The sequence below is a fragment of the Benincasa hispida genome, chromosome 10 (assembly GCF_027475165.1).
Source record: "Benincasa hispida cultivar pf3 chromosome 10, pf3_genome.v1.1, whole genome shotgun sequence".
NCBI classification, from domain to species: Eukaryota; Viridiplantae; Streptophyta; class Magnoliopsida; order Cucurbitales; family Cucurbitaceae; genus Benincasa; species Benincasa hispida.
In genome coordinates, this window is record NC_143487.1 from 42,958,527 (window position 1) to 42,985,635 (window position 27,109).

At 34.4% G+C, this 27,109-nt stretch overlaps 2 protein-coding genes and 1 pseudogene across 2 annotated transcripts; all 3 read right to left on the reverse strand.

Annotated features, from left to right (window-relative positions):
• Window positions 1-2,053: 2,053 nt before the first annotated feature.
• LOC150033380 (L-type lectin-domain containing receptor kinase IX.1 pseudogene) lies at window positions 2,054-2,392 on the reverse strand (annotated as a pseudogene).
• Window positions 2,393-14,960: 12,568 nt separating this feature from the next.
• Window positions 14,961-18,211, reverse strand: LOC150033381 (uncharacterized). The gene is made up of 5 exons (XM_090306391.1): window positions 18,009-18,211; window positions 17,457-17,883; window positions 16,955-17,028; window positions 15,836-16,432; window positions 14,961-15,537 (listed from the first exon to the last, which is right to left on the reverse strand). The coding sequence occupies exons 1-5, from the start codon at window positions 18,209-18,211 to the stop codon at window positions 14,961-14,963; spliced, it is 1,878 nt and encodes a 625-aa protein (XP_090162517.1).
• A 3,527-nt stretch (window positions 18,212-21,738) lies between these two features.
• On the reverse strand, window positions 21,739-23,864 carry LOC120089404 (Concanavalin A-like lectin protein kinase family protein). Its single transcript, XM_039046857.2, has one exon. It carries the CDS (start codon window positions 23,852-23,854, stop codon window positions 21,881-21,883), a length of 1,974 nt encoding a protein of 657 aa, XP_038902785.1. The 5' UTR covers window positions 23,855-23,864; the 3' UTR covers window positions 21,739-21,880.
• Window positions 23,865-27,109: the final 3,245 nt, after the last annotated feature.

Below are 27,109 nucleotides of genomic sequence, written 5' to 3' on the forward strand. Positions count from 1 at the left end.
TTAAACAAACCCAAAAATCAAAAGCTCACTATATGTCATTCCTCCTATGCTTCAAGTGGCACTTGTGGAACCTTTCAATTGGTCCACTTTGATGCGAAAAATTCTGCTACATCATTAGCTCGAGTTTTTTCTATTAAGCTTCTTTCGACCATATTTTTTTTGGTTGAATTGCAGTTTGAGTGATTCAAATTGCATTATAATCATTGTTTTGAACTCTAAACAATTGACACTTCAAAATATTCAAATTGTTAGTGAATAAGATTATGTTTGTTATCATTAAAATATTAATTAATTAATGAGTTTGATATATAAGGACAAAAAGCCAACACCAATTTATTCAAGGAACATCTCCATTTTTTCTCCAGATCAACTTCAAGAAAAAACTTCAGTAGAAAAGCTTCCAAATGTTGCTTCTCGAGCTCTTTCTATGTTAAAAATTTTCTTCCTCTCCATTTCTTTCTAGAGCTACTTTCAAATATAAAAAAATGAATTAACTTATTTACAAATACAACAAAACGTCACTGTCTATCAGTGATAAATGGTGATAGACGGTGATAGATACTGATAGACACCACCAAAATAGAATTTCACCAATTTTTTCCTTCTTTCCCTTTTTGCCCTTAACAATTGATTTTTTTTTCTTTTCTCCTAGGAAAAAGAAATTGGGTTTTTACAATCCAATGTTAACACAACCTCCAACTTTAGACGTGCACTAGTTTGAAAAATGAATGGAATCAAGAAAATAGGTTGCTCAAAATGGTAAAAAATAGTAGACAATTAAGAAGAAGAAGATGATATCATATCCGAAATACACATCCAATATATGATGAAGGGAGAAAACAAAATTTCCAACCGTATTAGTAAAAATCTAGGAGTGCAACAAAAAGCCAGACCAATCCAAACCGATCCAATTGTTTGGTTTAGTTTTTTTAGTACAAAATTGAACATTTTTGTATTTGGAGAAAACCAAAAGGTAATTGTTTGGATCAATTTTTTATTAGAAAAGTCAATCAAAACCAAACTAATCCAATGGTATATATACCCTTAAAAATAATTTTTTTTAGTATTGTAATTATTATGGTGTATGTATATTTGTTGTTTAGAAATAAAAGAACCAATTATCATGGAGCTTGTATGTTTTTTATTTATAAAAGTACCACGAAAAAAATGTCAAATTTTAATTTATGAAAAAAGAAATGGACGAAATTTAATTCTAAATTAGCAAAAATGACCAATTCAAAAAAAAAAGTGGTAATAAAAATAGAAATTGGAAGAAAAAAGGAAAATGCCAAAAACCAAGAACTAAACCGATAATAAATCGATCTAACTAAAACCATTACAATGATCTTGTTTTTTTATTGGACATTAGTTTGGATCTCTTCTTTGTAAAATCTATTAGTTTGATTTAATTCTTTGTTGACTTTAAAACTGACAAAATCGAGCCGACTATCATTTCTATACAAATCTAAATATTAAGAATCTGAATTAATGAAAATAGTAATATTTTGAATCGAAAAGGTAGTGAAATTAGGTCCCTTTTCATGCGAGTGCAATTATCCAAGACCTTCGATCGAAATTGGTGACAATGGCAGCACACGTGTGAGGAAAGTTTCGATTTTTTTTTTATCATCATCATCATCATTATTTGTTGCAAAATGTGTTTTCTTCGACTTGGCTTATAGAAAAAAATTATTATTAATATTATATGCTTGTAATTTTAAAAGATTAACTACTTCATTTATTCCAACGCTTAGATCAGTCATGAAAATAAAATAATAAAAACTAAGATAAATCAAAATCTCACCGTCAAAATGAGAGAATGACAAATATAAAATGATATATTAAAACCATAAGCAAAGACAATCAAAGTGGCTAAACTGAGCGATAATATACATATATATGTCACTTCCAACGGAAAGTTTAAACGTCCTATTATTTAAAGAAACAAAGTAACTAAACAACAAATATTAACTTTCTTTCACACAACAACTACATAACCAAGAACAAACGACACAATAGACATTGCAACTTAACCACAACACATTCTTCTTGTTTAACGACCTGTGTCAAGACTTACTGTAAAAGAGGTTTCATTTGAGCTCATCGACGTGGAAGAAGTAGGATATATAGGAACAGGCATTTTATTTGGAAGATTTGGCATCGTTGTCTCGAAGTTTAGAACTTGAATCACTTGTTTTATGGATGGTCTAAGATGAGGGTCTGGATAAGCAGTCCATAGTCCAACAAGCATCAAACACTCAACTTGTTTTTCGTCATAATCAGAATGCAATTTCTCATCTATCCCAACATGCAATTGTCCACTTCCATAAAGATCCCAAACCCACTCCACCAAACCCTTATGAGATTCTTTTTCTAAAGAGGTTCTTGACATTTTCCCCGTAGCGATCTCTAAAGCAACCACTCCAAAGCTAAACACATCAGATTCCTTACTAGTTCTTTGACTTTTTCACACACACAAAAAAATAATTAGCCACACAAAAAAAGTGAGTTAATGACTTCGGAGCTTTCATCACTTACACAAAAAAAATAATAAGATGATGTCATTTGCGTAACTTTCATTAATAAGAACATTACATCAGTTGAATTAATGACTTCGGAGCTTTCATAACTCATACAAAAAAATGAATTAGCCAAAATGAGCATAACTCAACTGGTATAGTGCTTGTACTATCGACCTCGAGATTTGAGGTTCAATTGCTCATCCCACACTTTAATTATAATACCTTAAAAAAAAAAAAGTCTAATTCTTCTCTTGTGCCACCAAATTACAATTTGACCAAGTATTTATTCACTTTTAAATTTTCTTTACTTTAATTAGTCTTTTTATATCATTACATACTAGATTTTTATTCGTCAAGATAAAAGACTAAAAAAAAAAAAAATGGAAGTGAACAACATTAAGAACGTATGTATCATTCAACAATATAACTTAATAGATAATTAAGATATTAATTATAATCCTAAAAGTTGAAGATTGGAACAATTTTCTACTTCGAAATTTTTTAACTTAAAAATGAGTACGGAAATAGTTGATTTAAATAATTCAACTAGTAATAAAAATTTATAATGCACAAGAATTGTTAATTATAAAAGAAAAATTGTAGTGAACCCAGGGGTAGGTAGGTATTACTTGGAAGCTACTCATTTGACCAAGTGTTTTCTTTTAGTTTTCAAGTAATTAACTTGTATATTTTATTATTCTTTTATCTTTATAAACTAGGTTTTTATGAATTCCTCCATTTCTAAAGAAAATGATGAGGAAGCTCGGCAAGTTTATTTTATTGCCACTCTTTTTTGGTTTATCTATAGTGACATAATTTCTATCATTCTACTCTTCTTAGCATCAAATTAATGATTGAATTATCTTCTATTCTCTTCAACGGTTGTTAAGTGTTGAGTTTTGGAATATATTGTTTAGGTAGTCATTTGACAGTTATTAATGGTGTATTTTGTTGTCTCGCATACAATCAAATAGTATGGATTAAATCTATTAAAAAACACAAGTTTTTGCTTCAAAAACCCAATTATAAACTTAATATGAGGTGTTTCGGGTGAGATTCAAGGTCGAACATGAAGATTTTATTATAAATCAGTTGATTTAGTAATTCTATTCCTTTCGGTTTCACAAGTATAAAGTATCAATAAGTTTTATGTTGTGTTTAGTAAATGCAAGAAAATAAAGTGCAGTAAATAAAATGGTGAGGGAGATGAGAGAAATGAGGATGAGATGAATATCACAGATCTTTTGAACACAATATTAAGTTTCAGTTTATGTTTTTAACCTTAAACTTAATCTTCACCTTTTATCTCTAAAGATACTTCTTAATTTCTTTAATGAAATTCACAGCCACTTACTCTCTCAAATAGTTAACAATTATAATTTTTTGATTCGATTTGCTAGAAGGAATAAAAAATGAAGATTCAATATACATTAAACAAGACCAACATCCACTCAAGTTATGCTTGCTAGATTGATGCTAAACTTATTGAGAGACAAAACTTGTATAGTGGGTCTTCTGGTTGTTGACCATCAAATATAACAACATTTAAGCGAAGATATTTTGATGTCTTGTTCCACAGATGCTCCACTTTTTAATTTTAAACTATTGTCAATTTAGATGATGACGACAAAGATTTTCTCGATTTGATTCAAATCTCAATCTAAATTCAACTTTTACATGTGTTGAAGATATTTTGACTGGTTAAAATTTGGATAAAAGGTAATAGACGAGACTTCTTGAATTCTACTTAGGTAATCTTTGACACACAATTACAATAACCAAAGATTTTTTGTTTTTTCATATATGACCAAATGTCTGCAAGCATCCTAAACTACCAAAACCATAAAGCTCGAAGGAGAGCCCCTGCATATAAGGAAAGAATAATAATAATCTTTCTAATAATTATATCATCAATAGTATTGAGAAAAGATCAACGATAGATTAATTGAAAAATGTATTAGAAAACTATTTTCTCAAAAAGAAGGAAACATAAAGCAGAGAAATATGCTTGAGCCATTCTATAAGGAAAGTTGAGGCTCTATTGTATGTAATATCCAAACAAGAAAAATAACATTTATAATACTAGATATTATAGCCATTGAAAATTTGACTAGAAATTATGCATCATTCTATTAATTGAGGTGTTGGTTATTGATTTGTCAAACTATAATCTCTTTGCTGAAATAATATTCCGTCTTATATTTCATAAAGTTTAGGTATGATTCATGACATAAATTGTCATGTTAAAAAATACTATGGTTTGCCATTAATTAAAAGTATTTTTATTAATTTTAATTAAGTTTGGACGTATACAGTTGTATTGCTTATTACCTACCTTGTTGGTAGTATGAAAATATGCAAAATTTATTATGTAGGAAGCTTGTAGAATTTGATGGTAGTTTGAGATATTGTCTAAGCTACAAAATATGTGATATTTTATAAGGATTTTTCGTGGGTATACAAGTGAGAACAACTATCTTCATTGGTATAAGGTCTTTTGGAGTCAAACCCAAAAGCAAAATCTGGATGGCTTATGCCCAAAGTAGACACAATATCACTGTCATGAAGATATTTGGAGAGTTGTCTCAAATAAGTGGTATCAGAATCGTGTCCCTAGTTTACCTATATTCATATAATCCTCATGTGTCGAACAAAGATGTAGTGGAGCCTCGAAAGTAGTCATAATGTGATCCATGGTTGGACTCTATCAGATAGACGGTATGCTCTTGTAAAAATGAGTTAACCTAGATAAGAGTTAGATGGATAGATGGCTACTTGAGAGGGGGTTCAATTGGCCGTTTGTTCGAGGAGAAGATTGTTAGGAATGTGACCAAAGTCACACATTGGTTAAATAAGGAGATGATCATGGGTACATAGGTATACATGTCTATAATTTTAATTGATTGAATGTATAAAGTCTAGGATCTTGAAAAGAGAAAATGAAGACAAATGATTTATGGTTATTTTGTGGTTTAACTGCTTATGAAGAAACATTATGAATTAAAACATGGATTTAGTAGAATTTCTTAAAGGAAATAAACTAGAAGGAAGATATATGCAAATAATGGTGTGAGAACTTCAACAATACATTAGTAAATATCCTTTGATACATGTGTTTACTCGAGTTGTTTGAGTTGCTTGTGTGAATATTTGTTAATATCCTTTTGATACATGCGTTTACTCAAAATTGTTTAAGTTGATTGTATGATTATATTTTGTACATTGACAATATGTTTATCTTCGGAACAAACATAGATGTAACCAATAATACCAAGTGGTTATTATCGTCAGATTTTGAAATGAAAGATTTGGGAGAAATTGACGTAATACTTGGTGTTAAGATTAGAAAAACTGAGAATGGATTTTCTTTGTGTCAATCATACTAAATTGGAAATTGTTAAAGAGATTGATAGTAATTATGTTCACGCTCCTGTAAGAACACATTATGATATTAGTATGAGTCTTAAGAAAAATAAGGAAGGTAGTGTTTCTCAATCTGCATATGAAAGGATTATAGGAAGCATTATTGTTTTAATGAACTATACTGGATCTGTTATTGCTTATGTTGTGAGAAGATCGAGTAGATATTCACATAATTCTGATAAAGATCATTGGATTGTTTTTCATGGTTTATTAAGGTATCTTAAGGGTTATTATTTGTATTTCGATAATTTTATGGCATATTAGAAGGTTAGAGTACGTAAACTGGGTAACATAGAATAATGAAATAAGCTTTGCTAGTGAATATGTGTTCTTATTGCGTAAAGGAGCTATTTTATGAAAGCTAGCAAAATAGACTTGTACAACAAGATCTACCATGAAGTATGAATTTATTGCTATAGAATTAGCAGTGCATATGTATGGGAGGCTTAGAAGTCTACTAGAAGATGTACTATTGTGGGGGCATCAGTACCAGTCTCTTTGTACGATGATTCACAGGCTATCTTAGGAATTGACAATAATAATGTGTATAATGGCAAAACCCATCATACATGGAGTTGTGAAACAGTTGTTAAAAGGAGAAATTATCTCCATGGAGGAACTTGGCGAATTTTCTAACCAAATGCCTAACAAAGAGAATAATTTAAAAGTCCTCAGTGTGCATGGGACTCAAAACCCATAAATATTTCACGTCCTTTCTTTAAGTGGTCCTAGTATGGACTTGATGGATAGAACTAAAACCTTCAAATTCCATAGCCATTTCTTTGGGTGGTCTTGATATGGACTTGATGGATAGATGTAAAATCTTCATAGCTTAGTTTTTGAGTGACCAGTCTTTGCCAGACTTGATGAAGTTGATCTTGATATGGACTAGATATGAAATATTCGTAGCTCAGTTTTTAGTGGTCTATTGCGATAGACTTGATGAAGCAATAAACGTGAATATGAATGGTAGCCACCGTCTATGAAAAAGTTTAAAGATATAGGCAGAAGCTTTCAATACAACATGCCATATTTATAATAGGGTTTCACTTCGCCTAGGTACTGTGTTCACTAAATATGAACTCTGGAAAGGAAGAAAACCAAATGTGAAGTATTTCCATGTTTTCAGTAGCACCTGCTATATCCTGTCTGATCGTGAGAAAAGAAGGAAACAAAACTCTATTAGAGTTCGAAAACATGCAGCGGAAGAAAAACAGATCATTAAGCATTCCAATTCATTAAATTTGACTTTAAATTAAGCATGCACATAAACTAATAAGAGGGTTTCATGATATACCTTTGAAGAAACATTTGAATCTCAAAAATCATCTTGCACACCACATCAAGGCCTTCCCTACTATCCTTTTGATGCCTTAGATTGAGTTCTGGGACTCAAAATAAGCTTGGATTAAGGGAATTTGGAGATGAGGTTACTGCATCACCATGGTAAAAGACTTTCTTCAACCTCAAGTTTTTCAGCAAAATCTATCAAAATGCATGCTCGATTCTCAGCCCAATCTTCTTCATTTATTGTATGACTATCATACAATGAGGATTGTTGCATGAATTGCAGCTCATGCTTGGAAGATCGAGCCAAGTTTATTGTGGAGAGTGTGTGAGCTACTTGGTTGAAAGTGGAAAAATCCCACTTTTTGGGATTTTCCATTTTCCATCTCTTTTCAATTTTTGATTTACTAATTGATTTCCAAAATGAAATCTTTATTAATTTTACAAAATTAATTCATTAATTAATTTTCTAATAAAATTAATAATAAATAGTTAATTAAACAATTTCATTAGTTCTAATTAATTCAATATCAAATATTAAATTAATTTAACACTAATTCCACCATCATGAATCCCTATTCATGAATTTAATATTTAAATCATATTTAAATATTAATTGATTCTCCAATTTCATTTAATTCAAAAATTAAACGCTTAATTATATCACATATAATACTAATTTGCTTAATTCTAATTTGAATGTTTCAAATTAACTTATCACGCTACTCTAAGGCTAATCTATTTGTGAGCTAGCGTGGGGACCTCGTGGACCTACAGATCATGGGCTCCAACGATCCGAGATTAATTGGCTAAACTCTCTATACCGAATTAACACTCATTCGTTAGCTACTGGGTCACTCCATTGAAGCCCAAAGTTGCACTCTCCTCACTATAGATATATTATGTCCACTTGATATAACCATAATTAGTAAGTTAACCCTTCAAAGGTTGTTCGTAATAACGGCAGGGTCAAATGGTTGTTTTACCCCTGATATTACCTCTTGTTCCTTAAGTCCCACTGATCCTCTAATGAACAATTGGTTTGTGATCCAATCAACAAACCGAATCCCTCTTGGGCCAATGAGATTGTCAAAAATGCTGAAAGTGAAAGCTCGGTGTCATCAGGTCACGATTAGGATGAAACAGACCTTAAAGATGTCTTTAACATGAGTAACGATAGCCTGATACCTAGTGTCTCAAAAGATAGTAAATCCAACAAATATGAAGATGAATATTGTAATCCAACCCCATCCATAGAATATAGAAGGCTTATCCTCTTAGCAATATTATCAGAAATCTGAATTTTGGAATTACTACTCGAAATAAAAATAAAGTTCACTACTTGAAGATGATTGGAAATGTGTGCTTTACATCTCCAAGGGAACCTAAAAATATGAATGAAGCCCTGAAGGATGAGTTCTGGATCAATGCCATGTAAGAAGAACTCAAACAGTTTGCTAGGAATCAAGTATGAACTCTTGTTCCTTGTCATACAAATATTAATATAATTGGCACAAGGTGAGTGTTTAAGAATAAATACGATGAACATGGAGTTGTGACTAGAAATAAAGTGAGGTTGGCCCAAGATTATACTCAAATCGAAGGAATAGATTCTAATGAGACATTCGCTCTGGTGGCACATCTTGAAGCTATTCGTTTGCTAATGGGAATTTCATGTCTTCTAATATTCAAATTATTCCAAATGGGTGTTAAAATTGCATTCCTGAATGAGTGTTTGAATGAAGAAGTATTTGTGGAACTACCCAAAGGATTTGTTGATTTAGTTTGTTCGCGACATATGTACCGACTTCAGAAGGCTCTCTATGGACTTAAACAAGGTCCACAGGGCCTGGTATGATAGAGTAGCAGATTTTCTAACTAAGAATGGTTGTACTCGATGGTTAACAGATAAGACTTTGTTCATAAAGAGGGTTGTTGAAAAATTCATTATTGCTCAAATTTATGTTGATGACATCATCTTTGGAGGAATGCCCCAAAGCATGGTAGATAACTTCATTGATCAAATGAAGGGTGAGTTTGAAATGAGTATGGTGGGAGAGCTTATATACTTCATTGGTTTAAAAATTAAACAAATGAAATAAGGTATTTTTCTATCTCAAGAGAAGTATGTTAAAAATATGGTGAGAAAAATTGGTCTTGATAAAGCTCAATCCAAGCGTACCCTAGCTATGACTCATGCCAAACTTCCACATGATTCTGATGTTAGACGTTTCGATAAGAGTTTCTATAGGAATATGATTGGAAGCTTAGCCTTTGACGTAGGTGTTTGTGCTCGATATCAATCTAACCCTAGAACCAACCATATGACCAATGTGATAAGAATTCTTAAATATGTGCATGGAACATATGACTATGGTTTTCTATATACTTTCGGTACAAATCCAGTTCTAGTAAGTTATCGTGGTGCTATTTTTGAGGTTGATGCCCTAAAGTCTCGTGTCCTATAGTTTGTAAACAATTTATATGAACGTTTGTGTTGTATAATATATGATATTTAACTTCACATCTTGTATTTTGCTCAGTTGCATGTTTTATTTGCTTTACCACAAACTAATAAACATAAAATCTCTGGTTATCTATATGTGACTCAAGTATGTATGTGGTGACTTACAAGTGGATCATGTATTGAGTGACAACCAAAATGATCTGTAGTATATGGATATAGGAGGGAAACCTTATCCTGGTAACGCTACGGATGCGGCTCGCTTTGTGGAATGGTCACAAGTGTTGTGACTTGTCACAGATGGTCTGATCCTGATCATTCGTGTTGGGGACATGCGAGTGGAGGTGTCCTATACAAAGAGTTTGTATAAGACATGACCACGAAGTGTTAACGTCTCATTATATAATACCGTTCATGACAGAGACTTCACTTCACAAGGATGACCATAAGTAACATGACCACAATCTTGAGTGAGTTCGGAACTCCTGCCATTGAGGGCGATCCTTTGATTTGTATAGGTGCGAGTGGCCAGGTCGCCGATTCAAACCTACCATTTTGGAGATTCATCTGATTTGGGAGTTGGGAACTCAGCTACACAAGATGGAATTCACTCCTTCCCCGAGGTAGGGGTAAATAGATAGATAGCTCCCTTAAGGCCTGATTCCAGGGCTTGAACGGTGTGGCACCACACACCTTCTCTTGGCTCGAGAGGTGTTCACACATAGTTTGACTATGTTGTATTGTTCATTAGAGGAATCAGTGGTACTTAAGAAGTGAGATGTAACTACAGGGGCAAAACGGTAATTTGGTCCAACTGTACTTACGAGCATCTATGAAGGGTCATCGTACTCATGATTGGTTATATCCGATGGACATAAAAATATATCTGTGGTAAGAAGAGTTTAGTTGTTGGTCTTTAGTAGAATACCTGACAGTTAATGGATGGTAGACCTTGTGGTTGAAGAGTTTAGTCAGCTATTCACAAACCATTGGAGCTTCGAGCCACAGGTTCATTAGATCCCTTGGGTAGCTTGGATAAAGTCAAAAATCAGTATTTGGGTTAATTTGAAATATTCAAATTGACAAGAAAAAGTTCGATTATATATGATATAATTGGACTGGTTAATTATATATGATATAATTGGCTAAATGTATGAGATACATTAATTTAGAGGAAATTAGATATAAATATGATTTATATCAAGTAGAGGAGAAATTACTATAGTAGATATGTGATATCAAACTATAGGGTAAAAATATAATATGATTATATTTATTAATAATTTAATTGATTAATTATATGATAATTAACCTAAAATCTCTCTCGAACGTGTATTAGTGGGAAAACAGCGTCAGTTATTATAACCGAAGAATTAAAAATGAAATTTTGTTTCATTTTGTGAGGTTCAAAAGAAGATTAGAAGGTCTTGCATTGGTGTGGAAACGTAAACGATCGCTTAAAGTCGAGAGCCTATACGATAGTCGCTCAGCGCCTAAACGATTGCATACCTCGCGCCTAAACGATCGTCTACCTAGTGCCTAAACGATCACACGCTAATTCCTAAATGATCAGATAGCTTTCCTAAACGATCGTATAGTGTGTCGTGTTTGTTAAACGATTGCCCACCTTTTTCTAAACGATCGTTAAGTAAAATCTACACGATCGTGTAGTTTCTTCTAAGCGATAAGCATCTAGCCATGCGATAGCTTCTCATTCTCTCCTACTTTCTTATCATCTACACGACCAGTTCTTCCTTCAACCTCTACCAAACTCTCCGAAGACCACGCTTCAGGTTCTCACTCCGAGAATACCTAAGGCTCCTTTCTGGTGATGACGTCTCCGCTGTGTTCATTTGTTTGCAATTGTTCATGTTGTTGTAGTTGACGCATCTGTTGAGCGTTGGTCGATCGAGTAGAGGTCTTCCGCTGCATTGGGTTACAAAGTTTGAAGAGCGTCTTCAACTGGTATGAGAACTCCCTCCCTTGTTATTTCTTGTTCAAAGCATGCCGTTAATTACTGTTTATGTGCATAACTGTATGTTCGAATGTATTTGGTATATTTCAGTCACGGTGAAATTGAAGAGACCGGCGACGCTCATGGAACTCTTCGTTAAGAGATCCTTCAGCTAACTAGGTGGGGTGCATAAAAGATAGAAAAATCCTGTTAAGGAGCTATGTATTCTTAGGAAATAACCTTATATCATGGTTCAGTAAAAAGCATAACTGTGTATCTTTATCTACTGTTGAGCCTGAATATGTTGTTGTAGATAGTAGTTGTGCACAATTGCTTTGGATGAAGCAAATGCTTGCTGAGTACAATGTGTTTCAAGATGTCATGACATTATGTTGTGATAATATGAGTGCTATCAATATATCAAAAAATTTGATTCAACATAGTCACATCAAACATATTGACATCAGATATCACTTTATACGAGAATTGGTTGAAAATGAAGGCATCTTACTTGAACATGTTTGAACTAATAATCAGATTGATGACATTTTTGTTCTAGCATCTTGATACCATTATATTTGAATCCTTGAGGGCTACTATTGGTTTGTGTAAATTAAATGTATAGCAATTAATGTCTGTTATGACATATCGGTGAACGTGGGCTGACGATTGGAATTTTCAGCCTATGATTGATGTCCTTTGCATTACAATTTTTAAAGTGCTCGGTTTCCCTCCTTTAAATAGGTTGAAGGCTTCTCAGCTCCTTCATGTTGTTCCTCACATTCATTCTTCCAGTATAATTGGTTTGGACTCTGACGACCTCTATTTTGTGATTTCCCACTTGTATTTCCTTTCTTTAATCATGGTGAACATAAAATCCCATGCTTATAATGCTCGCGCTCCCCCATTGAATCCTTGCAAGTTAACAAAATGGCCTCACGATGTTTTGTCGGATGTTTCGTCATCTAGGGTTAATGCTTATGGGGTTTAAATGAGAGGTCCTTTTTCCTCTTCTCCCAAATGGGCACGTGCGACTCTCCTTCCCACTCTTCTACTTAAAGTAACCTGCATGTTGATCAAGGTAATGTTTCTGGTGTTTTGTTCTTCCTGGTTCTTCGACTTTCATTGCTTTTGGTTGTGGTATGTCTGGTTCTTTGGAACCCTATTGTGGTCATGCATAGTGATACTCGAGATATAAATGTTGTTGAGGATTCTACTATTTTTTTTACCTCAGACGGTTCAAGATTTTAGTGGATATGTGCATGATGTTTATCCGATTGTGAACAATACGAGTGCCCCGGGTACAGTTACTCGAATTCCTTTTGTTGATGCTCCTATTGTGAATCCCTCTGCCACCCAAGCTGCTGATTATTTGAGCTTCAATGTTGATACTGGTTTGGATTTTTTCATGTTAACGAGATTTATTTACACTCATCTGATGATAATGTTGTGTTTTCTAAATTAGGCACGCGTAAAATGAAAAAGACAATTTCCCTGTCTTAAAATCTTGGTCCTTCCATTCAGACTCGCTCCAGACAATTGCATTCTCTTGAAAATACTGCTTGTACTAACTTAGGTGTACCTTCTCCTTCAATCCCTAATAAAAAAATGACATTGTAGTGCCTCCAACGAGGGTTCTTACTAGAATTGATCGCCATAAGATTCCTCAAAATGTTCCCTCTGTTCCAATCGATAGGGTCTTCTTTCATTGTGAGGAAAATATACGCAAATGGAAATGTGTTATTGGACGAAGAATTGCTGATGAACAAAATGTCTCTGATAAAACACATACTTTTGGTTATAATGGACCTCATTGACCAAGCTGGCTTGCTAAAAACTGTCACTGAACCTGTTCCTTTCTATCCTTATATTTTTCATGAGTTTTTTGTTAATCTCTGCACTTCATTTGATGATCCAAGCAGTGATGAGTACAGAAAGATGCATGTTCGAGGTGTTTGCTTTATTATTTCCCCAACCATTAACCATGTTTTTCTTGAATCGCGAAAATGGTGCCGCTCTCAGAGAGTCTCACTCATCTACCGAGGATTTGGTCTGAATTGACTCGAGGGACTTCCTCTACTTAGCCGCAAGCTGGTCAATTGCATATTGTTGCCTTAAGTGTGAAGTATGTTATTCTCCATAAGATTGACATTGCCTATTGGTGCCCTTTTACTCATAGCTTTGGAGTCTCCCCTTCTCTTGCTAGCTTGCTATATCAAATTGGGACTGGCTTGCAGTTTAACTTTGTTGTGTTTTTGTACAACTAGTTGTTGTGCCACATTGATTCATATGCCATTAAGCTCCCCATTTGCTTTCCTCGTATCTTATGTGGTATTATGTTGTCTTAGTGCCCTAGGATTCTGTCCACTAATGATGTTCCTGGTCCTACTGCTCGTCGTATAAATCTAAGTTACAAGCTTTTTCACGGATCTTATGTGTCTGATATATTCACAACATTCGACATCCCAAAGCTGTTGACATGTTGTTGCCTGATGATCTCCGTGTTTCTGAGGGAGGTCTTCTGATTCCATCTAATCTTAGGAATCACATTCTACAAGTTCTCCTTCTGAATCGAGGACCTTGAGTGGAATTAATCGTTCTTGTTAAAAATTAAAGAATAGAGAAGAGAAGAACACAAGGTTACGTGGAAACCCTAGTACAGGAAGAAAAACCACGACATAAAGACTTTTCTTATTCTGTTTTAAATCTGATACATTGAACACATAGCGACACACTGTATAAATAGACAGTAGGAAACCCTAGGGGTTTTACACAATTACATAAATGCCCCTAGGTTAATAACCCTATTTTCAACACTCCCCCTCAAGTTGAAGCATAAATATCGACAAGGCCCAACTTGCTTACATAATAATTAATATTTTGTCTCAGTAACTCTTTTGTATTGTAAGAACATCAACAACTTGTTGGTTTGAAAGAATATAAGGAATGCATATGTTTCTACTGTCCAACCTCTCCTTAATGTAGTGTCTGTCTATCTCTACGTGTTTAGTTCTATCATGTTGAACTGGGTTGTTTGCAATACTGATGGCAGCTTTATTATCACAAAACAATTTCATTGGAAGCTCATTATCTTGTTGGAGATCTGATAATACTTTCTTCAACCAGATTTCTTCACAAATCCTAGACTCATGGCCCAATATTCAGCCTCAGCACTACTTCTAGCAACAACTCCTTGTTTTTTACTTCTCTAGGTGACTAGATTTTCCCAGACAAACGTACAATACCCAGACATAGATTTTCTATCAACAACAGACCCTGCCTAGTCAGAATCAGTGTAAGCTTCAACAGATCATTTATCGGATTTCCTGAACATTAGGCCTTTACCAAGAGTTCCTTTTAGATACCGAAGAATACGTTCAACTATTATCATATGATCTTCACAAGGAGTTTGCATAAACTGACTCACAACACTTACTGCATAAGAGATATCTGGTCTTGTGTGAGACAAGTATATCAACTTCCCAACTAACCGCTGATACCTTTTTTTATTGACAGGAATTCTATCATTTTTATCACCGAGTTTCGCATTGTCTTCTACTGATGTGTCAATAGGTTTACACCTAGTTATACCTGTTTCTTTTAGCAAGTCCAGAGTATATTTTCGTTGAGAAACTGATATACCCTCTTTTGAGCGAGCCACTTTCATTCCTAGAAAGTATCTTAGCTTATCGAGGTCTTTAATTTTAAACTCTCTAGCCATCTCTGTTTTTGGTCTCGTGACCTCTACATCATCATCCCCAAATAAAACAATGTCATCAACGTAGACAATAAGAATAGCCATCTTCCCTGATGTTGATCTTTTTATAAACAAAGTGTGATCAAAATGCCCTTGAACATACCTCTGTGCTTTCACAAACGTTGTGAACCTGTCAAACCATGCCTTTGGAGACTGTTTTTAATCCATATAGTGACTTCTGCAATCTACACACCTTATTTTTTAACTGACTCTCGAACCCGGGAGGGGGACTCATATAGACTTCTTCCTTAAGTTCCCCATTCAAAAATGCATTTTTAACATAAAGTTGATGTAGGGGCCAATCTTTATTCACAGTAACTGACAAAAGTACTCGAATTGTGTTAAGTTTTGCCATAGGTGAAAAAGTCTTAGAATAATCTACTCCATAGGTTTGAGTAAAGCCTCTTGCAATGAGTCTAGCCTTGTACCGGTCAATTATCCCATCTGGCTTGTTCTTTATACTAAACATCAATTTACATCTAACTGTCTTGTGTCCTTTAGGCAAAGTCACCGGTTCCCAGGTTCTATTCTTTTTCAGAGCTCTTATTTCTTCCGTAACAGCAGACCGCCATTCTGGTTTTTTCATTGTAACACTTATGTTATCTAGAACCACCTTAGTGTCCAAGCTAGTAATAAATGCCTTGAACTTGGATGCTAGATTACTATACGTCATATAACTACGCATAGCGTTTTTAGTACATGAACAAGTACCTTTCCTCGGGACTATGGGAAGATCAAGTGATGTATCACGTTCTTTCACCTCTCCAGGCTCCTCATCACGATTGACCATTTGTGTATCAGAAACTTCAGTAGTATCTTCCACATCATCACTAGCAAGGATCATTTCATCCTCTGCAGTTTCCCCTTCTATCACTCTTTTAATATTACTGTCTTTATCAGTCTCCATACATATATCAACATCATTAGGAATATACGTACTTGGACCTGATGGCAGGTCTGACTTCTGCACTGGAGCCGGCAGTTCTGATTCAACAGGCGACACTGTTTCCTTCCTAAGATTCTTCCTGTAGTAAGTTTTCCAAGGAACTTGATTGGTAGGAAGGACCAGACTATCATGCTCAGGACTAGGGTTAGACAAGGTTTGAATGGATGCTGACTCTAAAGGAATAGCATAAGATGACCAGTTAGTCTCTTCATTTATGTTCTCCCCCTGAAGATGACTAACAGGAAAAAACGATTGATCCTCGAGAAATGTGACATCCATGGAGACATAGTACTTTTTAGATGACAGGTGATAGCATTTATATCCACGTTGATGGAGTGGATATCCAAAAAAGATACACTTATGAGCACGGGGAGTAAATTTCGTACGGTTTGGACCATGGGAATGAACAAAAGAAACACAACCAAAAACCCGAAGAGAAACATCAGAAATCAATCGAGTAGTAGGAAAGGACTCTTTAAACAATTCTAAAGGGGTATGAAGATTAAGAATACGGGATGGCATCCGATTAATGAGATGAGTAGCAGTGAGAACTACATCTCCCCAGAGCTACGACGGAAGATTGGCGGATAATATAAGAGACCGGGCTACTTCAACCAGATGTCGATTTTTACTCTCAGCTACTCCATGTTGTTGCGTAGTGTAAGCACACAAGCTCTGATGAACAATACCTTTAGAAATAAGAAACTCTCTGAAAGAGGTATTAAAAAATTCTCGCCCATTATCACTTCTTAAAATCTCAATCTTTGTTTGAAATTGAGTTTCAACAATTGTGTAAAATTTTTAGAAAATAGAGGACACTTTAGATTTATCAGTAAGAAGGAAAATCCAAGTGAGACGGGTGTGATCATCTATAAACGTGACAAACCACCGTTTACCAATGGAAGTAGTAACCGGTGAGGGACCCCAGACATCACTATGAACAAGAGAAAATGGACTTGAGGGTTTGTAAGGTTATGTTGCTTGGCACAAATACACACATCACAATTAAAAGAAGAAGTACTAACATTATGAAATAAATGAGGAAATAAATACTTCATATATTGAAAATTCGAATGTTCTAAGTGAAAATGCCATAACATAACATCATGTTCAGAAACAGGAAAATTTAAAGACATAAACCCAGATTGGTGATCATTCCTAGAGGAAGCTTCGTCAGAAAGGAAGTATAGTCCCCTATCGTGCCGGGTAGTGCCAATCGTCATCCTCGATTTCAGATCTTGAAACAAAACGGAATCTGGTGAGAAAAATGCCTTACACTTCAAATCTCTTGTTATTTTACTGACAGATAACAAATTATATGATATTTTAGGCACATGTAAGGTATCACGTAGGATTAAACCATTAAACAGAGAGATATTGCCCTTCCCTGCAATCGGGGCAAATGACCCGTCTGCAATTCGAATATGCTCATTACCAGCATTTGGATTATATGACATAAATAACTCTGAGGAACTTGTAAGGTGATCAGTAGCCCCTGAATCCACAATCCATGGTTTTTTACCATTTATACTAATCAGGCCAAAAGAAGGGAAATTACCTGACTGTGCAATTGCACTCACCCCAATCGTACTCAAGCTATGTTTACTGTTACCAGAAGATTGCTTCTGAGTTGGTACATCTACTGAGTCACTTACTAGGGATGACTAAGATTAGATTTGTCATGAGACTGTCGTCGCCTACTATTTGGGGGCTTCCCGTGTAATTTCCAACATTGGTCCTTTGTATGCCACAACTTCTTATAGTGTTCACAAACAGGTGGAGATTTTTTATCACCATCAGTACCGGACGGCTTGGTGACGAAGGCGACTGCATCAATAGTAGAAATGGTATTATTCATGGCACATGACCGATCCTCTTCCAGCTATACTTCATAACAGACTTCTCTAAGTGAAGGAGTCGGGCGCTGGCCCAATATCCGACTACGGACACCATCAAACTTTGGGTTTAATCCAACCAAAAACACATAAACACGATCTGTTTCCTCAATCTTCAAATATTGGGCTCCATCTTGTGGACAATTCCAGACAATTTCTCTACACAAGTCCATTTCCTGCCATAGCATTAATAGTTTGTTAAAATAAGAAGTAACATCCATGGACCCTTGTTTGCACTCATGGACCTGTTTGTAGAGTGTATATAGCCGAGAGGCATTCTTCTTTTAGAATATAAATCTTATGCTGCCTCCCATATATCCTTGGCTGTTGCAGCATACAGTAGTGGTCTTCCTATTTGGGGTTCCATACTATTCACTAAAACAGATTGTAACAACGAATCTTCCCCTTTCCAAATTCGTTCTTGTGGATTACCTGGTGTCGGTTTTGGAATTTTTCTTGTCAAATATCCAAACTGTGACGCCTTTCCAAGGCCATCTGAATTTATTGGGACCAGAAAAAATAGTTATGGCCATTTAATTTTTCTTCTACGATAAATCCTACAGAATTACCCATCGAACCAGATAAGTAGGAAACATTAGGCACAATAGGCAATGAGTTTACCAGATTTTCTAAATAAACTGGTTGAGGATTTGCATCGAACATCGTATCCAAATAAGAAATCTACTTTTGTAGGTAAGCCAACCATTGTCTCACATTGTCCGGATAACGAGTTGAACTACAAGTGGTTGGAACAGGTGCTGGTCGCTTAAGCTGGTCAAAACCTCTACTGTTGACCATAGAAGAACCATCAGGTCGGGCTGTGAAGGAAGAGCTCGGGTCGGTCTGGTTAGGTCGGGCTGTGAAGGAATCACGCGGGTCGGGAAGTACGCGGGTCGTCCTCGGGTAAGGCTGGTCAGGTCGGGCTGTGAAGGAATCACGAGGGTTGTACTAGGGTCGGGCTGGTCAGGATTGTGAGATAACAGCGCAGAAACTCGGGTTTGCTCCAGACCAGCACCAAACCTGTTCAGATCGAACCGATAACCATGCTTCTTGTGTCTGATGCTCCCAATTCTTCCTTGATCGTGATAGCTTTGGTCGAAGGCCATCTGTTCTTCACGGCCAACCTGCTCTTCGCGTCCGAGGCTGCCGAATCTGCCCTGATCATGACAGCTCCGATCGTAGGACGTCTATTCTTCGCGGCCACAGCTTGTTGCTGCATGGAGAGACTCGATCGACGTAATTTGACATGATGGTTCCCATTGATGCCGACTTTCCAATGATTGCAACATGACAGTAGAAATTAACTTCGGTAGGGCATCCTGAAAACATTCTTTTACAGCTGCTCGGATCGCCGTTTTCATGTCAAAATTCGAAGATCCATCAGCAGAAGAAGATTGGGGTTGATTCTCTTCCATAACGGCTAGGGTTTTGTCACCATGCTCTGATACCATGTTAAAAATTAAAGAATAGAGAAGAAAAGAACACAGGGTTACGTGGAAACCCTAGTACAAGGAGAAAAACCACGATATAAAGACTTTTCTTATTCTATTTTAAATCTGATACATTGAACACACAGGGACACACTGTATAAATAAAGAGTAGGAAACCCTAGGGATCTTACACAATTACATAAATGCCCCTAGGTTAATAACCCTATTTTCAACAGTTTTGTTACTGATCGTCGCACCACCGTGGACTCTTTAGTGCATTTGTTGAGCCTATCCTTGCCCACAACTGATGTTACCTCTATCTTACAGGCTTCTACTTCTCCTTCTTCGTAATTTTCTTTCCTTAACAATCAAGGGGGAGTTGGTTTGAATAGTGTCTCCCTTGTTTTTTGTGTTTTGGTTTGTGGTTGGTTGCCGTTGTTGTATGATGATTTTTGTTGCTTCTGTTATTTGCTAATTTTTTGTTTGAATGTGGTTGGTTGCTTCTCCTACAGTCATTGTTCATGGCCAATAAACAAAAATGTTTCTGCAAAAGAGGGAGCTCGTTATTGTAGCTGGTGGGCTTGTAAATTTTCTTTTAATTTGAATGTCGGTCTTCTTCTTTATGACTTCTGTTTTTTATAGTTTGGTGTGCTTTTGGAATGCCTGTATTTGTACCTTTTTGGTTTAGGTGCTGGTTCCCTTATCCATCTCTTACCTTTTTGGGTTGTGTTATAAAAGGTAGTGATTGAAGTTTGTTGTAGTAGGTTTTTGGAGAGGCTATTCTTCTTCTTCTTCTTCTTCTTTTTTTTTTTTTTTTTTTTTTTTTTTTTTTTTTTGACACTACATCAAGTATCATGTTGTGAAAAAGAGAAAAGTGCCACCATCCTGTTTTTGTACAGTCTTCGTGACTCTTGAAAAGGAGTATTGAGTTTAGGGGGAGCCTAAACTCAAAAGATCTAACAAGCAAGAAGCCTCGTATTCATGGGGAGCCTGACGTGGGCCAAGATCTTATGACAAGCAATAAAAAGTATAGGGGAAACCTAGATAGTATACTTGTCTTCGATTTATTGTAACACATGATAGTGCATCTATCAGGTAAGTAGTTTACTTGTAAAACTTTGAATATTATTGATACTCGTTTTCAATTGGGCTCTTAGTCCCCAGATGTAGGTGAAGAACTGGGTTGACATTTTGTGTGTTATTTCTCTCCCTTTTAACTCTCTATGTTGGTTCTTTTGTCAGCATCTTCACGATTGACATTGCGGTATTACAGTTTAACTGTCTGTATTTCTTCAGTTACAACCACGCAGAATGCTCTACTTGATCCCAATTACAAAGATACCCTCTCAAAACTTTTGTACCACTCAAACTCATTTATATTAGACAAAAGAGCTGACAACTCCTTTAAAGCACAAAAGAAACAGATAGAGGGAAAGAAGATTACCTTCTCTTAGACGCCTAGAAGGAAATTATAGAACCAACAAAACTCATCAATCAAAATTGGGGAATTGAAGGAAGTGATAGAACTCATACAAACAACTTGACCCACGAAGAAGGAAACTAAATCAATTGGTAACATAATCTAACAAAGGTAAACCCATTCCACTCGGTCATAGGCTTGCCCAACCTTACCTTTCTACCTTCTTTTCATGGAAAATAGGCACTCGGGCTTATAATCACATTATCACTAATCAAACAATCAGGGATAAGTGTAGCCTGGGATTCTGAAAATAACTTGATCTAGAATAAGCCAACTTATAATACATATTTACAGAGACTTATCGGCCAAAAGTCTGTACAGCATTTATGAGTTGAGGAACCGCTGAAATCAAGACAATAAATATCTTGTTTCACTGCAGAATTGACATCTACTAGTTTAAAATACTCAAAACAAACTAGCTATTTTTCTTTTCCACATTTTTGTTGTTTTGTACTTCATTTTTATCATATTTATGTGTCGATTTTAAAGTCCTAATTTAATTTATACAATAATTTTTCAAAAGAATTAAAATGATGCGAGAAACATAAAAGAAATAATCAAATTTATTAACAGTACTTAAGTAAACAAGTTATACAAAGCAAACTTTACCTGAAACCAAACTATCTAAATTGAAACATAACCATTTTCTGACATTAAACAAACACTACACAAGAACAATCATGTAGTAGTAGTAAGCAAACTACAAACGGCTTCATCGTTATTCAGCGACCCACATCAAGACTTGCAGTAATTGATGGTTCATTTGAGCTCATTGATGTGGAAGGAGGATGATACACAGCAACAGGCATTTTACTTGGAAGATTTGGCATTGTTGTCTCAAAATTAAGAACTTGAATCACTTGTCTTATTGAAGGTCTTAGATTAGGGTCCGGATAAGCACTCCATAGTCCAACAAGCATAAGACACTCTATTTGTTTTTGGTCATAGTCAGATTGCAACAATTTCTCATCCATTCCCATTAAAAGCTTTCCACTACCATAAAGATCCCAGACCCATTCCACCAAACCCTTATGAGATTCCATTTCCATGGAGTTTCTTGACATTCTTCCCGTGACAATCTCCAAAGCAACCACCCCAAAACTAAACACATCAGATTCTTTACTAGCTCTACCTGTACTTATGTATTCCGGAGCTAAATAGCCTAAAGTTCCAACCAACCCAGTTGTTTGAGCTCCCAACTCATGATCCATTAATCTAGCTAATCCAAAGTCCCCAAGTTTTACATTGAAGTTTGAATCTAACATGACATTACTAGATTTAATATCTCTATGAACCACACATTGTTCCCATTCTTCATGAAGATATAGCAAGGCAGAGGCTAATCCTAAAGCAATCTTGTACCTCACAACCCAAGCAAGAGGGGTTCTCTTACCAAAGAGATGAGAATCAAGACTACCATTAGGCATGAATTCATAAACCAACAAGAACTCACCTTTATCATGACACCAACCAATGAGTTGCACCAAATTTCGATGACGAAGTCGACTAATGATCTTCACTTCAGTTATATACTCTTTTCTTCCCTGTCTTGAACCCCTTGAGATTTTCTTTACAGCTATTGTTAAATCTAAATCTTGTATGTAACCTCTATACACTGCACCAAATCCTCCTTCCCCTAGCTTTCTTTCTTTTGAGAAGTTGTTGGTTGCCATGGAAAGAAGCTTGCTAGAAAACCTTCTTGGTCCAACTCCTCTTTCCAAATCATCATTAATTGATGTCAAGTTTACCTCCTCTGCCCTTTCTTCTTCTGATTTTCTTTTCTTTTGTTTCAATCTCCAAAGTACTACAAAGGCTACAATTGCCATTAAAATTGTAACTCCTATTGAAACAGTCACACCCACAATTACATTAACTTTGTTCCCATTATCTTCACTTATTTGCTTTATATCCAAGGTGGAGTTGAATTCCCATGAAAATAATGTATGTCTCTCTAAATACATACCTGTGGCAGCTGAAAATCCTATTGTAGCCCATTGAGGAAGAACCTTCATGAGATCAATTTGGTAACTTAGAGTTGTATTCTCAAAAGAATTCGACTCATTTTGGTATTTCCACCAAACACTTAAGTTTTTCGTAGATGAATTATAGGAGATCCACACATCAGCAATATCCCCACTATGTAAACTTGCATTCCAATGAGTGTAAGTAGAAGAAGCAATGGAGTTAACATTTATGCCCACATGTTCAAAGGGAGGATCCCATTCTTGATTTGAGAAAGAATCAAATTCAACATGAACAATTTGGTTGATGGTTGAATCACTATTTGTGGTGTTGAAAAGGCCAAGAAAGCCACCAGCTGAGTTTGGAGGGATTTGGAACCCAATTGGAGCTAGAAAGAAAGCTACTCCATGGCCATAGTTTGGAACATTTTGGGTATCTATTATGAAGGTGAAATGGGTTGTGAAATCAGTGGTTTTTCCTGTTTTTGAGTCCCAAATTGGCACAATGTCTTTGTAGATAACCCAACCAACTCTACAAAGATACTTAATATTGTTGAATTCAATTGCTCCAACTGAAGGAAGAGCATCTCCTTGGTAAAGTGTATCACTTTCATTTGTTTTGAATCGATCTATTTTGAAAGAAATCGAGTCAATGGAGGGAGGAAGGAAGGAAAGAAGAAGGAGAATGAGAAGGAGATGACTTGACATTGGGAAGACGTAGGAGGAAGTAGCCATGTGGCTTGAGGAGAAAAGGCAACAAGGGTAAGGTAATGAGAGACTTTTGAAGTGCACATTATCCCTAATATATCTTGAAAATTAGTGAAACCCTTTGATTTTAAAAAGTTTATATCTTTGTGTGATGTTCAAGTTTCAACTTCTCTTGAAGGAACCACCAATTTCTAACATTTGGATCGATGGTATTTTAAAAAAAATGTTACATGTATAGTTTTAGATCATCATCTAACTTTGTGTCTATCTAATTTCTGAATATTAAAAGTTTATAATAAGTTCGTAAACATTCAATTTTATGTCTAATAGGTCCCTTCCAATTTTGAATTTATTAGACTCCAAAATTTTCAATTTGGTGTCTAATAGAGATTTACCTTATTCTATATATATATATTTTAAGATTTAAGACTTACTAGATATTATGAAATCAATAAATAAAGATAAAAGAAAACATAAACAATAAAGAATCAATATAGTGATTTACATGGTTCACTAACGGTATGTTAGTTACATCCATGGACAGAGATAAAGAATGTTATTTAATTTTGGGTTTCTAAATCAATATAGTTAGTTACTCCAAAATTTTCAATTTTGTGTCTAATAGAGATTTACCTTATTCTATACCTAAAGTTTGCACGACAGTTGACTATCAAGTTGTTGGAAGTCAAAATAGTTATAGAGGGCCTCTACTTTCTCTCTTTTCTTGAAATATCTCTCCCCCTCTATTGTTGTTGTATCTAATGCTAGAGAGTTTTTTGGATTTGACTAACGATTACTCGTTGGACTTCACAGAGGTAAAGAACGTAGTTGATGAGATCTTCATGCTTTGGCGAGGAGTTTAGAATTTGTCTCTTTCTCCTTTTGTCCTTGTGCTGCTACTCACTTTGTGGTCCCTAGGTTTTAAAATATTATGTTATTAATTATTTATGTTTGATTTCAATTCAGTTCCCAAGTTTCAAAATTTTACAATAGTTCTACCATTGAGGTTTGAGTTATGTTTCAATTTGGTCTATATGTTTCAAGATTTACACTTTTAACCTTGATTTTTCACTAAATACTCACTTTTGTCTTTAACGTTAATGTCTATTAATTAATTTTAAATAATTATGAAGCAAAAATCTAAAACTAATTATAGAGTTGTTTTCAAATATAGAAAAATGAACCAAAATATTTACAAATAATGGTAAAATATCACAATCTATCTACGATAAACAGTGATAGACTACTATTTGTGTCTATCACGTAGTCCATTACAGTTTATCGCGGTCTAGTACAAATAGACTATGATATTTTACTATTATTTGTAAATATTTTAGCAATTTTGTAATTTAAAATTATTTTCCTTAATCATACTTATTTTAATTTTTTTAAATTAATTAATGTACATTGACACTAAAGACTGAATGACTATTTAGTGAAACATAAAGGTCAAAAGTGTGAAACCATAGCAGTTTTATGATTTAAAATAATTTTCCTTAATTATACTTATTTTATTTTTTTAAAATTAATTAATATACATTGACACTAAAGATTGAATGACTATCTAGTGAAACATCAAAGTCAAAAGTGTAAATCTTGAAACATAGGATAAAATTACAACATTACGAAAAACTATACCTAGGGACCAAAAAAATATTTTCTCAATAATATATATGTATATTAGAAACTTGGTAGCATGTATATGGCTGGACTTGTAATTCTAAGAAAACAAATTCAACCAGGATGATGGTACTTTAATACTACTAAGGTTTAATTTGGTAATCATTTTATTTATTGTTTTAGCTTTTGAAAATTAAGTCTATAGACACTATTTCTGTTTCTAAATTTCTTTCTTTTGTTATCTACTTTTTACCAATGGTTTAAGAATTCAAGACAAAATTTGAAAATTAAAAAAAAGTAGTTTTTAATAACTTGTTTTTGTTTTTAGAATTTGGCTATGAATTCAACTATTATACTCCAGAAAGATACAAATTATTATAAGAAATGAGAAGGAAATATGCTTAATTTTTAAAAATTAAAAACAAAAAATAAAATAATTACGATTTTTCCCAATCAATGTGTATGGAATAATATATTTTGTAAAATTTCAATTAAACAAATTGGATGATAATATTTATTAGTCTTACACGTTATGTCAACATTTGTAAATCGTTGACCTCAAAGGTTTTAGATAAACATGATTCTATGCCTTAATTTTCCATAATTTGCGGTGCTTACTTTAAAATAATTGTATATATAGTTAGTCTATTCTCATATTCTTTCTAAGATTATAAAAAATTTAAACTGACCTGTCCCATGTGTTATAGTATTTGAGTAATTGAGTTATATATGAATGTTATTTAATTTTGGGTTTCTAAATTTTTAAATGTTTATTATCTTATTTTAGTGTTTAATTTTGATGTTAAACTTTCTTTTTCTTATCAAATAAACATTTAATCTAATGTTAATCTATTTTAGAACTTTGACACCTCTAACCTATTTTAGTACTACACTTGTAGTTTTATTAGTTCATGAATGTCTACAAATGAAATGTATGGAGCATATGATGCCCACATTGTTAAATGTATAAAATTGAACTTCAATTCTTGACAAGTGTGTGTCGATTTAATTTTCACATCAAAGGTTCAGAAATCGACCATCAAAGATAAATAGAAAATTTGAGCAGTAGAGAATCGATATTGAAATTTATATAATTCTTTAATAGTATATTAGCTACGTCTATGGATAGAAGAAGAGAAAAATTTATTATTAGAGAGCAAATATCAAATTATAAATCTAGAGATGCTAGTAAAGTTAGAGAGTTTATATAGAGCACCCTTCTAAACTCTATGATCAAAAGCAAGATCACGTACTTGTTCGTCCAGAGCGTCAGATCGCAGATTTAAGGCATTCAAACCGAGAAAAAAAAATTGCATCATATTTTTATTATGGTCAATTGCAACAATGGCAAAGTAGCTTACACATATTATGCCCACAACTCAACAATATAAATTTTGCGAAAATGACAAGATCGATCAACAAGTCCAATTTAAATGAGACATTGAAACTAAGAAGTAAAAAATGGCCTCCGATCCACTAACTTTGCCTAGAATTTGATTGCTATGTGATTGTCATGTGATTTCTGATTTATTTGATATCTATGGTTGCTATCTGATATTTATTTGATATATATTGTTGCAATATGTTATTTATTTAATATTTATTGTTATATGATTACTAAAGATATTGATTGTTATCTGATTGTTATATGATTACAATTCG